The sequence below is a fragment of the Oryzias melastigma genome, linkage group LG13, assembly GCF_002922805.2.
Source record: "Oryzias melastigma strain HK-1 linkage group LG13, ASM292280v2, whole genome shotgun sequence".
NCBI lineage: Eukaryota > Metazoa > Chordata > Actinopteri > Beloniformes > Adrianichthyidae > Oryzias > Oryzias melastigma.
Window position 1 is genome coordinate 33,722,888 of NC_050524.1, and position 18,406 is coordinate 33,741,293.

The 18,406-nt window shown below is 39.4% G+C and overlaps 1 protein-coding gene across 1 annotated transcript in view; it reads left to right on the plus strand.

The window, feature by feature from the left end:
* Positions 1-9,871, plus strand: part of LOC112155623 (solute carrier family 25 member 36-A) — a 19,178-nt gene extending 9,307 nt beyond the window's left edge. Inside the window, exons 4-7 of the mRNA XM_024287348.2 lie at positions 2,225-2,325; positions 5,564-5,630; positions 5,739-6,025; positions 7,587-9,871. Coding sequence (XP_024143116.1) covers positions 2,225-2,325; positions 5,564-5,630; positions 5,739-6,025; positions 7,587-7,780 — 649 coding nt within the window. The 3' untranslated portion in view covers positions 7,781-9,871. The remainder of the gene's footprint in view (positions 1-2,224; positions 2,326-5,563; positions 5,631-5,738; positions 6,026-7,586) is intronic.
* Positions 9,872-18,406: the final 8,535 nt, after the last annotated feature.

An 18,406-nucleotide genomic window follows, 5' to 3' on the forward strand; every position in this document is an offset into this window, starting at 1 on the left:
ATATTTTGGCATTTACTAAGATTTTTTAGGCTGTTTTGGAGTTTAGCTAATATTTTAGCTGGCTATCAGCTTCAGCGTTTTCAGACATCAATTTCAGCACCTTCAGCTATCAGCACTAGCATCTTCAGCAGCCAAATTCAGCTTACAGCATTCACACTAGCATTATCACAGATAATGCTTTATAATTATGTTAAAAGTTATGGTTTTATAGTCTTAAAAATGTAGTTTTAGAGTGTTCAGTAAATGTTTATCTTGTTCAGTCCGCGACCTAAAGTGTGTTTTGGATTTTGGCTGCTTGTGTGATCGAGTTTGACACTACTGACTTAAAGACAACTAGATCCATGTATGTCTTAATTTTCCTCGTCTGAGCTGATCTCTGGCTCAAAACTGTATTGCTGAATAGCTCCAATATTGTTTGCCTTTTTTTGTTGTACTAATGTTAGGTTAGAGCAGCGGTATGTGACCTTTAACGCTAAAAGAGCCATTTGGGACAGTTTTTTTAAAAAACAAAACCCACGAGAGCCACAAAATCCAACTACATGTTTGGAAAACTAAACTTAACATTTATTTTTGTGACCATTAAAAACTATTGATTGCAGCTTTTAAATATTTAGAGCAATTTAATTACAACAGGGTTATATTTTTCTTCAAATAACATATTTTACTTCACTTACTTTTGCCAGCAGCACATCCAAGTTCCTTTCAAAATAAAATACACCTAGTGTCAAATAAGATCCTCCTGGTTCAGCAGATTTACTTGAATTAAAAATGGAAAAAAACTGCAGAGTCAAAGATGGCATTTTCTATAATTATGGGATGCATGCATGCATTAATGGACTGTAGTTGAAACGTTTTACCATTATGTTGCTGTTATCTGATATGTTAAAAATCTAAACATTAATGACAAAACATAATTTACTTAAATAAATTAACCTATAAACTACCATACTATCGTTTTTTCAAATTGTGTGCCTTTTTTTCAAGGAGCCTCAGTTGAGGGATAAAAGAGCCACAAGTTGCAGACCCCTGGGTTAGGGGGTGTGAGGGGCTGTAAGCTAGTGGGAGAGAATGTAAGCAAAGGGGAGATGGGAGCAGGCTTACTTTGCTCCACAACCCAGAGCGGCATTTCTGATGAACCCCTACCGCTCTGCAGAAACTATGGAGAGAAATTAGACTCAGTTGGATTTGTGCGTGCATAATTCTTGATTTGTGCTTAAATTAGGATTTGTGCATGCGTATTCTTGCTTTGTGCGTGCGTAAATTAGGATTTGTGCATAAATTTGGATTTGTGCGTGGGTAGCTCTTGATTTGTGTGTAACTTTAGATTTGTGCATGCCTAATTCTTGATTTGTTACTCACATAATACGTTATGTGTATAAGTAAAAAATTTATAAAATAAAAAAAATGCAATTTACATACGCACACATTAAGATTACAACAGCTTGAAACTACGTACACACACAAATCTTTAAAAAACATCCACAAATCCCATGTTACGCACACACGAAGCCAAAGTTATGCACAGATCTACCGTAAGACTGTTTTCACGTCTCACAAATTTGTGCGTAAGTGCTGCGTTTAAATACTAGTGGAATGCTCGGTCATTAGAACTTTCTTATCAGCCTTCCCTTCTAAACGTATTTCCTTCAGTGGGTGTTGCAGGGCTTAAAAATACTTTCAAAGAAAATAAAAAGGATTATCTGAGAATATGACGTTTACTTTTGAAAGCTAATATATATATTAAAAATATATTATTCTCCGAGACACCGAATTGATACAAAATGCGTAACCGGAACGACCAGTAGGTGGCAGACTGTTTCTTTTCTTCCGGAAAAATTAACAGCAGTCAGACTGAGAGAGTCACGGGAAGAATGGCGGCCCATCTAGAAACAACACAAGTTTTTGGATTTTGGCTCTAAATGACATCAATCATAATCATGTGTTTAATTATGATTATGTGTTTAATCATAATTAAACACATTATAAGCGCTGTGTGCATCAGCAAAGCTCAGAAAAACTCAATTAATTATTATTATTATTAGAAGACCACTGGGAACACTTTGAAATTTGCATCAAAATATGATTGGAGTGGGACTTTAATGATGAGCTACACTAATACGGATAGTAGATCTGGGACTGACTACACAGAAACTCAAGAATACTACAACTATCTGGTGTCTTGCTGTATCATTTGCTGAAGCTGTTGGTCTTTTGTTTTCAACAGAGCGATCTACTTTGCGGCTTACTCCACGGCCAAAGAGAAACTAAATGGCATTTTGGAACCAGACTCCACACAGGTCCACATGGCGTCCGCTGGAATGGCAGGTAACTTGGTTCTGACCAGTATCAGTGTTTGTTAGGGTGTATAACCCAACGAGCTTCTTATCTGAGCATATGGGCCTCCACTGGTTCGAGCTGTTGCATGCTGTGGAGTTAATAGCTTTAGAAACGTGGGAGTTCTACTGTTACTGTCATTGATCCCTCTTTAAGGACAGGAGAACTCTTTTGTTGTGTTGTTTTTGTTAGGACTTCAGCACATCAAAAGACAACGACTTGTCATATTTATCAACATTTTCTATGACGAGAAGATTTATTTATAAAAACATCCACTTGTCCTATAGTGTCAGAGCTGAAGTGACTGCTGAATATTCGCTTTTAGTCAATTGTAGTCTCTAGTTTAGAGTATATACCGTATTTTCCGGACTATAAGTCGCGGTTTTTTTCATAGATTGAATGTCCCTGCGACTTATACTCCAGTGCGACTTATATACGAATTTTTAATGAGATGAGATATGGACCGTAAGTCTAGAGTGCCCTCTTATGGTGATCTATGCAATTACTTTATTTACTTTAGTTATTCAGACGTGACACAGAGGACGAAGAATTTAACGGATTTAGTGATATGGAGTGAGATTGCGTGCAATTAATTACAGTAAAGATACAAAGTTGATGAGTTCTTGAGTCTATAGTTAAATAAAACTGTTATGTTATATAAATGCTACACCTTTTCGTTTTTTTCATGATGCTAATATGTGAATATGTGTTGACACATATTCAGCCTGTTTTCTATTCACTTATGAATGTTATAACTTACCTTCCAGGATGATGTAATATCGTTTTTTTCAACCAGTTTGTAAAATAAATTACTTGAAAAAAATGCGACTTATACTCCAGTGCGACTTATGTATGGTTTTTTCTTCTTCATTATTCATTTTTTGGCCCCTGCGACTTATACTCCGGTGCGACTTATAGTCCGAAAAATACGGTAAATATGCAAATTAAACCTCTACAGGGGTACAAATGTATAAAACTAGAAAATTATTGGTTAAATTTTCACAAAACTTGTCAATTTTTGAAAAAGCAGCTGTCAAAGTTAGCATTTAACAAAGTTAAACTCTTGTTTCCATTGAGAGGTCCGGTCCAGTAAGGAACAGTCCGGTATGGTCCAGTTAATTCTGGCGAGTGTTTCCACACTGTTGAGCCATGCTCCCACTGAGGGGTTTGTTTTCACGGTGCATGCGTGGTGTAAACGCTAGCGTGTCGTTGTAGTGCGACGACTAGAAAATCAACAACAATGGAGGTCCTCCAGCAGCTCGTCTTTTTCTTGCTTTACTTTTTGTACATCATTTGTATAGCAGGAATTTAGTTAGGTTTGAAAGAAGATTGTGGGCGGCTAAAAAAAAACACCACCTTAAGGCGTTGGAAACGTTAGCTTAAATGAGCACTATATTGTTGCTTTCTAATGTCGTCATTACTTTCTGACAATCATCGGATGGCTACAGGGCCCCCCCCCAACCTTCCCATTTCACTTGTTGGGCCTACAACGCATGGAGGCCCCCAAGAGGTACGGTTTGGTACTGTTAAATGGGTTCGTTTTACAATGGAAACACTCAAAATACTGGACCGGGCCGCTCAATGGAAACAAGTCTACAATATGCCGCCAAACAATTTTACAGACTGCAAGCAAAACCAATGGTCTTTTATTAGGCTGTAATAAAAGTTTACAAACTGATTTTATACTTTGTTTTTTACCAGTAAATCTGTTTAGTTCTAGTCAGTTTCAGTCTGATATATTAGCAATTTATTCCAGTCTGGTGTGTTAAATGTTTTAGCTTGGATTTTAGCCCTTTTAATTTCTTTAAAGTCCCACTCCAACCATTTTTTTTGTAAAATCATTCCTTGCAATTATGAAGTTTTTAGCCAAAATCAATTAGCCATTGTCGTTTTTTTTAAAGCATATTTTATGCTCAGCGACAGTAGCTCATTCGATATATAATTCTGGTTTGTGGGCGGGACTGTTGGCCTGGAGCAACCCTGGCCCCTCCCCATCGCTAGGGAACTCTGCACGCTCACTCGCAAGCTCATAACCTCAAGCTAACATTAGCACAGCAATAGTGGATCAGTCCAGCCAGCAGTAGCTCGGACTAGGAACCTGACATGGATCTAGTTGTGTATAAGTGGATGGAGCAGACTGGTGCGCGCAGAGTGGAGAAGAGAGACTTTGATACACCCATTTCAGTAGTTGCATCATTAGTCTTTTCCAAGCACCGATTTTCTGATCCAATGCGATTTGAATTAAGAGTTTTGATCATAAATCATTTTATATTGGTCTTCTATTATCAAAAAAGTGCTACAAGAACATGTTTAAAAACACAAAAAGGACGATTTTTCATTGGAGTGGGTCTTTAACTGATCAGTTCTGCTGCCTGGAAGAAGCCGTTTATCCGAGCAGGGAATGTAATTTGCACATGGAACAGCTGTCTGAACATTCAACTTACAGGAAATGTATTCACACTGCTTCAGAGAAAGTCAATTACCAAGCACAAGTCATAAGAAGTAGTTGTTATTTATAATTTAAATGATTTTAAAGATTTGACTATATAGTACATGGAAGCAAAGAGAAAACCTTATAGTAGGTTAAGTAAATCCATTGTCACTTGTACTGTTTTCTCCTTCAAAACTCTAGTGTTTTTTACTCATCTTGGTTTTTATCTGCCGAACCAATATATCAAAATGTAATATTGATGCTTTGAAGTTTTGCTGTCATGCTGAAGGTTTGCCTCACGGTGGTATAAATACTACGGAATACTGCTAAGAATAGCAAGTTCAAATGGTTGCATGCCTGACATTCTGCTACACACAAGCCTGTGTCTGTTTTAGGCTTTTACTCTACTATAGCTCTCTTCTCGCAACGGCATTAGACCCTTTGCACCACCAGGGGTCTCTAGCTGCATGTGAGGAGTTACTTGGGTCTGCGTGAGTACTCACCACAGATCTGTGCATCTTTTTTTGTTCTTTTGTTCTTCCACATTAACAGTCTATAGACAAAAAAAAAGCCATCTTGTTCCGTCTAACCTGTTTGATGGCTTTAAGCTTTGTTTTAAATAGAAAAAGGCTTCTTACCATTGTTGTGAGCTGTACTGTTTGTCAACACGGGTGCATTAAAAACATTCTCATTATGGCTAGTTGTTAGCAGACCGTTCATCATTCCCATTGGCTGCTTGTATCTTAGAAGATCTCCTGTTGCCTGCGTGCATAACCCTGTTGGTTTTCTTATCCTCAGGTTTTACAGCAATCACAGCAACGAATCCTATTTGGCTCATTAAGACTCGCCTGCAGTTGGATGCAAGGTAAATGCCACACAAGACTTATAAACACTGATATTTTTGACATCTAGGATGGAATGAGTTGCTTCAGAGCAAGCACAGTGTAAAAATAGTGTTTTTTTTCTTCTCCAGGAATCGTGGCGAGCGGAGAATGAGTGCGTTTGAGTGTGTGCGCCGCGTCTATAAGGCCGATGGCCTTCGAGGCTTCTACAGGGGAATGTCTGCGTCCTATGCTGGCATTTCAGAAACTGTTATCCACTTTGTTATCTATGAAAACATTAAACGGCGCCTCCTGGAGGCCAAAGCGCCCAACATGGAGGAGGAAGAGGACTCGTCTAAAGATGCCTCAGACTTCATTGGCATGATGCTTGCTGCTGCCACGTCCAAGACTTGTGCCACATCTATTGCTTATCCTCATGGTGAGAGCCCATCAGGAACGTAAGCCTTTGTCACAAATGTCCTTGTAGGGGAAAACGGGCTGTCTGCGAACAAAAAATTGACAAACCTGTACCGGGCACACACAAAATCGCACGGTAATAGATCGACTAGTTAACCCGTACAGGAAAAAAGTTCATGCACGTTATTCTATGGGCATGCTGCACCCGCCGAATTGTAGCAAACACTGAAAAATATGTAGGGGTGATGTAGGTGAGACATAGGCACGCTGTATGGGTTTTTAAATTTTAACCTTGTTTATATCTGCGCAATGAACTTGTGAAAGCTGTTCATGAGAAAATTAGCTCTCCTTGCAGTTTCAACGCACGTTCAATGGCTGCCCGTTTCGTACGTAGAATCCATAAATGGACTTAGAAACATGTGCAGTGATGCAAGAACACAGAAGCCTGAAACGCTTGTATACACGCATTTACATAGATGCATGTATACATAGACGGGGGTTTCCGAACCTGTTGTGAACGTAGCATTAGGGCATCATACAGCACCTGTATGTCATAAGTTTGTGCAAATTCTGTTAGTCTTACAAATACTTCACAATACACTGACCACATGCGTTGTACGTTCCATTGCTATGACTTCCCTTAAGGTAGTAGTACAAGCTTTAAGGTTAACTGCACACACACTTGCACTCACCTTGAGATGCGGTCACTCCTCTCTACAGCTCTCCTCAGGACTGGACAAGCTGAAAACCCGCTGCACCCGTACGGGTCAACCAGGGCTGCCACTATTAGTCGACTAATCCACTATTAAAATAGTCAACGACTAATTTATTAGTCGATTAGTCGTTACTTTATATGATATGGAGTCAGATTGTAGTAAAGAGGAAAAAGTTGTGAGCGTTTAGCACCAAAAAGTGCACTTTTTTCATTATTTGAGTCAGTGAGGCCAAAACTTTCTCTTTAGTGAAAAATAGTAACTTGTTTCAGATGCCGACCTCATTAGAGAGATCAGGAATATACTTTCCATCAAACTCATTTTGACAGGTGACCTTTGACCCTATGTACCCTTTATATATTAAATTGATATTAAATTGTTGCGTCATCTTGAGGGGCGGGGCATCAATCAAATCTAGCTTGATGGATGGTGTAGGGTCAAAGGTCACCTGTCAAAACACATTTGATGGATGGTGTAGGGTCAAAGGTCACCTGTCAAAATGAGTTTGATGGAAGTATATTCCTTATGTCTTTCTCATTTGATTTAATCTTGTTTTGATACCAGAAAATAATGAAGGACAGAAGCTGCACGAGTCATTTAAAGTTTCATTTCATCTTAATTGTCTTTATTTTTAGTTGGTTTAAAGCTAATGATGGTTAAGATGTGTTCTTTACATCCACTTTGCACGACCTGATTAGTCGACTAATCAGAAAAAATAATCAGTGATTAGTCGACTAATAAAATAATCGTTTCTGGCAGCTCTATGGTCAACCCCCTCACAGGGTTGCATGTGACCTAGTCTTTACATCTCACAATATGAAATGTGTAAATATGTGTCAACCAAATTATCCATTCTGTCTGTCTTTGCAGAGGTTATTCGCACCAGGCTACGAGAGGAGGGAACAAAGTACCGCTCCTTCTTCCAGACTCTAAAAACAGTCCCCAAAGAGGAGGGGTTCCGTGCTCTGTACCGTGGCCTCACCACCCACCTGGTACGCCAGATTCCCAACACCGCCATCATGATGTGCACCTATGAGCTGGTGGTCTACCTCCTGAATGGATAAACCCCCCACACGGTCCTTCAATGATGAAGCTAACTCCACCCCAGGCTCAAGAAAGAAAAAGAAAGAGGAACGGCGTCTGTACACCAGCTTGCACAATTAACAACCTGCTTGGCCACTAAAGGACAGAGACAACCCCACAGTCACACAGGTGGTGTTTGAATTTAAAAAAATCTTTGTGTTTCTTTTCATAACCAAAGACTATGGCACAAGGATCACAGTCGAAAGTCAAAATGGCTCTTGATTTTTTGTTTTGGTTTAGCTACAAACAGGAAGTAGTTTTTGTTTTTTTCAGATAATCTGAGCTAATTCAGCAGAAGTAACCAGACACAAATATTGCATTTGACAAAATTTGAATACACAATTTATTAGAAACTTTTCAACAATTGGCTGCTTTCTTTTGATGAGTTCAAACTAATTGGAACACTTACTATCTTCTGTATCCCTCAGCTCATACACAAATGTGAAAGATTTTTCTAAAATCATTTAAATCAACAGGTGCTTAAAGCTTTTAACAAGCAAGATAAAAAAAAAATGAGGCAGGATGTAAGAGTTTAGGAGAGACCAACTGATGATGTGCCTTGGTGTGAAAATGTCGCATATTGACCATGATGCTCTTGGGCTCTGTGGTGTCAGACTACACAATCAACAAGTTGCACACTTCTTCACGTGGATGGAAGAACTCAAAGTTTCATGAGCTCCATGAGCTATAGCCACATGTGAATTTAATAGTTTAGACGACATACCGCGATATTTTGTCTAAAACCTTAATTGATATCCGTTTGAAGTGTGACTGAATCCGTGGCTAATTATGAGTGACGTCAGCCACTGTGTGTGAGTGGGGAAAAAAAGCATGTAAAATCTCCAGTTCAGGCTCTGGCTGCTGGATTGGAAATAATTCAAGAGTGTAACCTTTCTTAGAGCAAGGAAGTGAAACAAATACCCCTGTTGTGAGTAAAAATACATATAATAATTAACGAGTTTTAACTAATTGTGATTTTTTTTTTGGACATGTATACATATAATATATAACCTAAATAATGTGATTTTTTTTTTTTTTTTTTTTCTTTTTTCTTTTTGTAAGCCCGGTCTTGGTAAGGCCAACATTTACAGTGTTTCCTCCAGAGGAGAGCAGATTGGTTAAAGTTGTTACCTTTGTCTCTGAAAAGGTTTTGTCTCTTTCGCACTTACCACCTCATTCCTAGGAAAAGAAAAAAAAAACGCTCATTTCCTCATGTGCTTTTCCTTCACAAGGAGAATCCAGGCTTGTTGTACAGGCGAGGACAATCCTCTTGAGTTTACACTGGAAAATACTTGTATAGTTTTAGTCGGTTCAGAGAAGATTGTTGGGAATATGTTCTCCACAAACGCACATTCATGACACAAAAATTGATTTTTACTCATTCCTTCCCCTTGTGTCCAACTTTGGGAATTCCACAAAATAAATCCTCATTTACTGTTTTTAAGTCATTATAGGTGAATGTTTTACCATAAAAGTATATTTTTTGTCATTGAATTGGAAAAAAGGCTTTCACTATTTGTTAGCTTCAAATATGGTTTCCCTCACAGACTGCAAAAACAAATGCTCTGCATAAACTGTAGCTGTCATGACTGACATTAGGAAAATGGTGATCCTTTTATCCAAAATAATATCAATAAATAAATTAACCACAAAAAACAGGCGCCTGCTAAAGCCCAGATTTGCTTTCCTTGTGTCGTTTGTCCTGTAAGTCCAGTTGGGGTAACTCCAACCGTCTGAACGTCGTCTCACTAATGCTATTGTGTCGGTCAGTGATCGGGTCTTCCTTCCGTCTCGCTTTACTTTTGCACCCCTCCCTCTGTTGTGTCATTGTGTGTTTCTGCGAGAGGTTAGAGTTGTGAATTTGTGTGTCCGAGTCCATAGAAGTATAAATGTAATACCTGCAAAACAGTGTTTATTTTAAAAGGAAACTTCTCATTTTAGCCAAATTACTGCCTTTTCCAGACGCTCATAGTGTTTTTCCATGTGACGAGCCGACTGGATGTGGCTCGCTCTATGCATTCTTCCATACCTGTTTTTGTACAGAAAAATGTCAATAAAATGAAAGAACTATGTATAGATTTTCTTGTCTTTTTTTATTTAAATATCATGTAAACCAGGATTATTATTTACTGAAAAACAAAGTTTAAACCATAGATGTCAGGAGACTTCAGTCTAGCTGTCCATAAAATGGCTGGCTTGTTGGCCAACCTACCTTTTAAAGGTTTCTGCTTTGTTGTTTCATAAAAGTCGTAACACAAGTTGTCAAAATGTAAAAGAAGTGTTTTTTCACACCTTTCCATTAGGTAGCAGTGGGTGCAGTTTATCTTTCAAGAGCAGTGAAACCTGTGGAGGTTTGTTATGCTTCCATGACGACAGATGAATAAACTAAAAATGAATCTGGAGTTAAACTTTTAAAACGGGTAAATCTGAATTTTGTCCTGTAGTTTATGAAAGAGAATTAAACAATTTAGTTTGCATGTTAAAATAGTGTCCATTGTTTTGTTTCACGTAAATACATTTTGTACACTTCGTTTGGCAGCTCTAAATTTAATTCAAATGAAAGAAAAATACAGTGATGGGCAACTGAAGCTAAACTGTCATTTCTCTATGCTGTGATGCCATAGTTTGCTGGTCACTCTCCCTGTACCTTTGAAGGAAGAAACTTCTTCTCAGCAAACTGTTTTTCTTTTTTTTTTAAGTTTAAATTGACAAATGAAATACTTTGACCAAAAAAAAAACATTAGCTCAATTTTTAAGTTTGCAAATCATAACTTGTGTTTTTGTCCAATCAGACGCTCCATCATAAACTGCATCTTATTGAAAAATCAGTCTGCCTCTGATTTTATATGTCAAGGTTAACAATCCTTCAAAAAATCCTAAAGGTGGATGAAGCTTTATAAAAAAATGCTCCTGCTTTAGAGTTTGAAAAATAGAGTAACAGAAACATATTCAACTAATGTAAAGGATTTCTGTTTCTTTAAACAAAATGATGTGAAGCCTTTGTTGATTTAAAATCTACTTAAAAAAGTTTAGTCTGCTCTTATGGGGCTAAAGTTGGAATATTTTCTCAAATAATCTGTTAAAAATTTTAATGCTTTGAACTTATATAAAAAAAACTTGACTTCAGAATCTTAATTTAAATCAAGCTATAGAAAATATGTATGCCGAAGAAAAGATTCAAGCTACAAAAGTAAAAAAAAAACTATTTTGTGTCTCAATTCATGAAAAGAAATAATAGTTGTCTGAATAAAATGGAGAATCTAAATGAAAACAATTTTGTTATTGAATTGATCCACAATCTTCATTGGTTTATTTTATTTTTAATTAAGATCTATAAACTGTAGGCTTAGAATTTTTTGTTTCTGTGCAAACAATGATAGTCTGTCGCCAGCAGGTGGCAGTGTGGTCATACTCAAGCCCATTTCCATTGCATCACCTTATTGGACCTTTAGATGAAGACTGCCTCCGACTAATTCGAAACAAATAAATAGAAACATATGTGGCTTAAATGTTAATATATAACAAAACGTTATTGGATAACAAACAGGAAGGAATAAAATGTCATAACAAATGTGAATGATGGCTCTGCGGGAAGCGGTGTGACCTTATCCAGAGCGGATCATGGATGCGTTCTCTCCAGCAGAAGCAGCCTGACTCACGCCTGCTGTGTGTTTGTTTTGTCAGGGACAAAAAGTGTTTCCAGAAACATTTTTGTCAACAACACCAGAGTTGTTGGAATGGTTCAAAGTGCCTCAGGGGTGCAGGTTGTTCCTGGCTTGTAAAACTAAGCAGTGGGGACTCAGACATCGACAAAAAACAATGATGGAGGCAGCAGAGAGTCGTGACAGGTAGAGTTTTCCTCTGAGCTGCAGTTCTGTCTTGTGTCTTGTAGGTGTAGGTGAGACCTCATGTTACAGGCTGCTGTTCTCTAGCATTTACACCATTTTACTCACATTCATTTATAACTTTTTATTAATTATTTGAACACATTAAGTTTTCCTTATTTTAAGAAAAAAACAGGAATACTTCCTCAAGGAGGGAACACATAAACAAATCAGAAACCCAAATAACTTGAATAACAATTTTTTTTATTTTAAAAACACATTCTCAGTGGTGTTTTAAATATGATTTTAACATTTTTAACTAAAATCCCACAACCTAAATGTCTTAAAAAATAAATTTTTCATGTTGATCTGAAGCCTGTTTCCAAAATCTCCTCTGAGGGGGTGTGGCTTTTGGAGATGAGCTGAGGAGCCCCGCCCCTGATCCTCCCACTGTCTGATTATGATAGCTCTGTGTCTCACTAGAGTAAATCTTCACCGCTGCTACATAAAAATGTCAATCAATCTGGGTAATGTCCAGCCGTATGGTTCTGATCCAGATGTCAGCTGGACGAGGAAGTGAAGATCTTCATGGACAGAACTTCCTCCAAAATCCTGATTCTTTCTCCTTCCAGTTCACCAAAGACTCTTTTAGCTAATTCTCCAATGTTTATTGATGTTGCTGTGATCAATACATTCAATCATTGGTTTCGCGCCGCTTTTCTCCTTCGTAATCTACTGGAATTATGTTGATCGTGCTAGCAATTAAAAAATTACAGTAAATCAAAGAACATAAAAACTGGAGCGCTGCTATTAAAGGGTTAAACCAACAAACTATAAAACTCTAAATTCACCAAATGATTGCAGATCTCTCTGTATGTAAATATTGGTGGCAGCAACCTTATGACAATTACAGTGTGACGGCTGTCATGTGGGTCTGGATGTTTTCTTCTTCTCCTCCTCCAGGACATCACCTGCTGCCAGACTAATGGTGCAGAGCGTGCACAAATCACCTCCAGGATGCACCGAACCCTCGGGGCTTCACCTGGTAATCAAAGATCCTCCACAAAACGCACCGAAACGTCCCAAAACTCTCAACTGACCGACTGTTCCTCAGTTGTTAATGAGACATGGAAAATGTTAGTTGCTGCTGGCTGTCACTGTTCTCCTGTAATTGCTGCCAGATCGGCTGAAAAGTTTTTTTGATCAAATGCTGGCTAATGGAGGTTTGCCGCTCAGCTACCATGCCTGCTTGAAACTGACACCACATTTTAGAAAATATGAGGAATCTGTTATTAACTAAGGAAGTCAGTCTATCATGAACTCCACTTGAATGTATTTTTCTGTCTTATTTATTTATTTATTTTTGTGGGTTACACAACAACGGCCTGGACTGCAGGAAATCAAGGGCAAGAAGGGGTCGTTGTCAATGCTGGATTTCTTTAACAGCCTATGTTATTTGCAGGTATTTACATGCGACGAAGAGCAAAAACTGATGGAAATGTACGTTTAGTTCAATTGCATTTTATTTATACAGCCCAAATCACAAAAAATTGCCTCATTGGGTTTCTTGCCCGAAGCAGAAGGTTGGTCATAAAATATAAACAATAGCAAATTGCTAAACTAAACAGACTGACCTAAACTTGTTATCCCTGTCCCGAGACCCTCCTTCCCGGTAATGAAAAACTCCTAAAAAACCTGATTCAGGAAAAAAAAGAAACCTTCGAGATGCTCAAATGAAGAAGAGATCTCTTCTAAGGATGGAATGACGATTTACCAGGAATGTTAAAGAAAAATTAGCTTATATAACCCCGGGCTTACACCACTAGTGTTACAGGTCCAATGCGAGCGCCGCAGTCTTTACGTAACTTTAAAAGTGCGAGAGGAAATCCCACTGCAGGCGTTCACGTCCTGCGTCTGCGGTTAGGCTCTGTGGCACTGCAAATCCATTTCTTTTGGTTCAAATTTCACCGGACAACGCAGCTAAACCGCAGCAAACAAAGGGGGATTAGCGTGAACGTCTGTGAGTTTGGAGTTTTGCGAGATCGGCAGCAGCGTCTGTATCTGCAGCCAACCTGTAGCCAATATGAGTCATCGGCTGTAGCTAGACTGCTCCCACATCACACCTGAGCTGTAACGCTAGCCGTGTGAGCCCGGGGTAACTTTACAACTATGTATTTGAATAGAGTTCAGCCAGATAGGACCGGGGGACAGGTGGGGGCGAGGTGCACAGACAAGCCAGAGGCCTGGTCCATGGCCAAGAACAGGAGCACAAACAATCCATTTGGGATCTGAAATCTCTCCCATTCCCCCAGAGGGAAGTGGGACAGAGGAACAACATGTGAATCGCACTGCACCAAACAGAAGCACAGAGAACTAAAAAACATAAATAATGAAGAAAAGAGGAGAGGTGAAGTAAATGAGAGTAGAGAACAGAAACCCAGAGCTGATGTGGATAATAACCATGATAGAAAATCAAAAATTTTTAGCGTTTGAATATTAATCTGAGTGCCATAGCAGAGGGAGTCGACCGCCAGGACCCGGTTTATCAAACCAACTTCCCTCTGCTGAGTTCTGTGGAGAAATATGTGTAACGGATGTAATGAAAATGATAATTATTCTCCAAACTTTATCACAGTAGGTAAGGGAGCAATAAATTAAATAGCTGGCCACATGTAGCCTTTGTGGCAAAATGCACATTGCTGCAGTGGCAGCATGTATTCTAACCCTAACCCCGCCCTAATTACATGCAAATAGTCTCTATCTTCAACACAAACTATGCAAACATTAAAAGTAATGAACATGTTAGCATGCATATGAAGTGAAGAGTTGAGATAATGCACTTTTACATGACTCCCCATTCATTTACCAGTCTTAAAAACCTGCTTCAATCATCTTTAAATCTACTTTTAAAGTGTTCCCAGTGTTTTTTGATTATGATTACGGAAGTTTTAGTCAAAAACCTGTATTGTTTTTAGGACATTGTTTCTTCAGAGTAGCAGGAGTCCATTAGAAATTCGCCTCTGAGTTGTGGGCGGGACTGTTGACGCAGTGCAACCCCACCCTCTTTTTCCTTCTCTCCTCACTGCTGAGAGCTCTCTGTTTACATGCTCTCCTGCTGGCTTACAATCCCTCCCAACTCCAACCTTACATTGACTATATAACACAAATGGTGAAAAAATATTGGAGCTATCCAGCTCTACAGTTTTGATCCAGATTCCAGCTCAGACGAGGAAAATTAAGATGTTCCTGGATTTAGTCGTTTATGAGTGGATGACATATTTTCTACATCAGAAATACACATTTTTTTCAAATGCCACTTTTTGTCTGCCCCTGATTCACAACTATTTCAATAAAGAAATTCTCAGAAATGCAATTTTAAGCTTAATTTTCTTCATATATGTCCTTCAACATAAGAAAAATTCCACAAGAACATGTTAAAAACACCTATTTTCATTGGAATGGGTCTATAAGATCTGTTGTTTTTACAACATGAAACCTTGTTTTTCAATGAAACCAGAAGCTAATATGTTGTGGCTTCACTCTGAGTGTGGAGTGTCAAATTTTCCCTCTTGCACAGCTTTGTTCTGGTACGAAATGTTAGAATCTCTAGTAAAAACGCAGAAGATTTGCACACCAACTTCAGCTAGCGTGTGCATCGTGTAGTGGCTGTAGCCCAGGGTGTACAAGAGAGTTGCTGGAATACTTGAGTAGACTCACATGGTCCTTCCTTCTCACCTCGAGCATGCTACTGGACTCAAGCTGTCATAAAGTATGCAACCTTAGACTGACATGCAGAGAGTCAATAACAACTCTGAACGAAACATGCAGAGACGGAGCTACCCATTATTTATGACCTAATTGAGCTTGTGTTGGGTGTGTGTTCAGGAGTCAGCACAACTCAGCAGCGTGAATTATTAATAAAGAGTAGTAACAGCCGTGCACACATCTTTCATCTGAGTCTCTAATTTACTTTTTACTTCGACTGTAGTTGGGATTTGATCTTGCATGGATGTGATTGCTGAGTGCAATCCAAACATATGTTCCAAACATCTATCTAGCCCAGAGGTCTACAACCCTTACAGACTAGCTCCAATTAACATTTTTGGTCATTTTAACATGTGCTTGTAGCATTTTTCTCGTGATGGAGGACATTTATAAAGAATTTAGGATTAAAATTGCATTTCTTTATACAAATTGTGCTGGATCAGAAGCAGATGAAAACCTGCAGTTGGAAAAGGCTCGGGTTTGTTGCGCATGAACTGTTGTGGGCGGGTAAAAGTCTACTTGCTCCACTACAATTCTGCATCCACTAACAGACGAATAGATCAATGAACGTCTTTGTTTTATTTGTCTGAGCTGGAATTAGGATCAAAGCTGTAGAGCTGGATAACTCTGATATTTTTCGTCGTTTTTTTGCTATGTTCATGTTAAATGCTAGCGGGAGAGAGTGTAAACAAAGTAATGCTGGGAAATTAGCGAGGTCAACTTCCGCAGCAACAGCCCACCCAGTGGCAACTTTGTAATGAGCTCCTGTAATGAATCTTAAAAAATGACACAGGCGGTTTTTAATTTTGAATAAAAACTGCAAAATCATAATTAAAAGATCACTGGCAACGATTTTACAATAGAAAAAAATATAGTTGGAGTGGGACTTAAACACCAAAATAGCCAGTTGGTCCAGTTTCTTAATGATCTAAACCCATCCCTCTTATCCTTTGAAAAAATACACGTCATTCATATATATGTGGCGAATGTAGCCACGAGGGGGCCCAAGCCAGGGTCTCATTGTGCCGGTCCCAAGCCCGGATAAATACAGAGGGTTGTGTCAGGAAGGGCATCCGACGTAAAATCTTGCCAAATCAAATATGCGAATCAGACCTACGAAATCCATACCGGATCGGTCGAGGCCCGGGTTAACAACGACCGCCATCGGTGCTGTTCACCGACAGGGTGCCGGTGGAAATTGGACTACTGTTGGTGGAAGAAGGAGAGGAGGAAGGCGGGTTCGTAGGGAGAGAGAGAAGAGGAAAGTCACTAGTGTTGGACTGAGAGTTGGGACTTTGAATGTTGGAACTATGACAGGAAAGGGTAGAGAGTTAGTGGACATGATGCAGAGGAGAAAGGTAGACATACTGTGTGTCCAGGAGACCAGGTGGAAAGGTAGCAAGGCTAGAAGTTTAGGAGCAGGGTTCAAGTTGTTCTATCATGGTGGAGATGGGAAGAGAAATGGAGTAGGAGTTATCCTAAAGGAGGAGTTTGTTAGGAGTGTTGTGGAGGTAAAAAGAGTGTCAGATAGAGTGATGAGTCTGAAGATAGAAATGGAGGGTGTCATGTTCAATGTTGTTAGTGGGTATGCCCCACAGGTAGGATGTGAGCTGGAAGAGAAGGAGAAGTTCTGGTTGGATCTTGATGAAGTGATGATGAGCATCCCTGGAAATGAGAGAGTTGTCATTGGTGCAGATTTCAATGGTCATGTTGGTGCAGGAAACCGAGGTGATGAGGAGGTGATGGGCAGGTTTGGTATCCAGGAGAGGAATGTAGAAGGACAGATGGTGGTTGATTTTGCAAAAAAGATGGAAATGGCGATAGTGAATACATTCTTTGAGAAGAGACAGGAACATAGAGTGACCTATAAGAGTGGAGGTAGAAGCACACAGATAGACTACATCTTGTGTAGACGGTGTAATCTGAAGGAGATCAGTGACTGTAAAGTAGTGGTTGGTGAGAGTGTTTCCAGACAGCACAGGATGGTGGTGTGTAGAATGACTCTGGTGGTGAAGAAGATGAAGAAAGAGAGGGCAAAGGCAGAGAAGAGGACAAACTGGTGGAAGCTGAAAAAAGAAGATTGTTGCATGACTTTTAAGAAACAGTTGAAACAGGCTCTGGGTGGTCAGGAGGTACTCCCAGATGACTGGATAACTACAGCTAATGTGATCAGGGAGACAGGTAGGAGTGTACTTGGTGTGTCATCAGGAAAGAGAGTTGATAAGGAGACTTGGTGGTGGAATGAGGAGGTGCAGGAGTGTATACGGAGTAAGAGACTAGCTAAGAAGAAGTGGGACACTGAGAGGACTGAGGAGAGTAGACAGGAGTACAGGGAGATGCAGCGTAAGGTGAAAGTAGAGGTGTCAAAGGCCAAACAAAGAGCTTATGATGACTTGTACGCTAGGTTGGGTAGTAAGGAGGGAGAGACTGACCTGTACAGATTAGCAAGGCAGAGAGATCGAGATGGGAAGGACATGCAGCAGGTTAGGGTGATCAAGGATAGGAATGGTAATGTGGTGACAGGTGTCAGTGGTGTAATGGAAAGATGGAAAGAATACTTTGAAGAGTTGATGAATGAAGAGAATGAGAGAGAACAAAGAGTAGAAGAGGTGACGGTTGTGGAGCAGGAAGTAAGAAAGATTAGTAAAGGTGAAGTGAGAGGGGCTTTGAAGAGGATGAAGAGTGGAAAGGCTCTTGGTCCTGATGATATACCTGTGGAGGTATGGAAGTGTCTAGGAGAGATGGCAGTGGAGTTTTTGACCGGGTTGTTCAACAGGATCTTAGGTGGTGAGAAGATGCCTGAGGAATGGAGGAGAAGTGTGATGGTGCCCATTTTTAAGAATAAGGGAGATGTGCAGAGTTGTGGTAACTACAGAGGAATAAAGCTGATGAGCCATACAATGAAGGTGTGGGAAAGAGTAGTGGAAGCCAGACTAAGAGCAGAAGTGAACATTTGTGAGCAGCAGTATGGTTTCATGCCAAGAAAGAGCACTACAGATGCAACATTTGCTTTGAGGA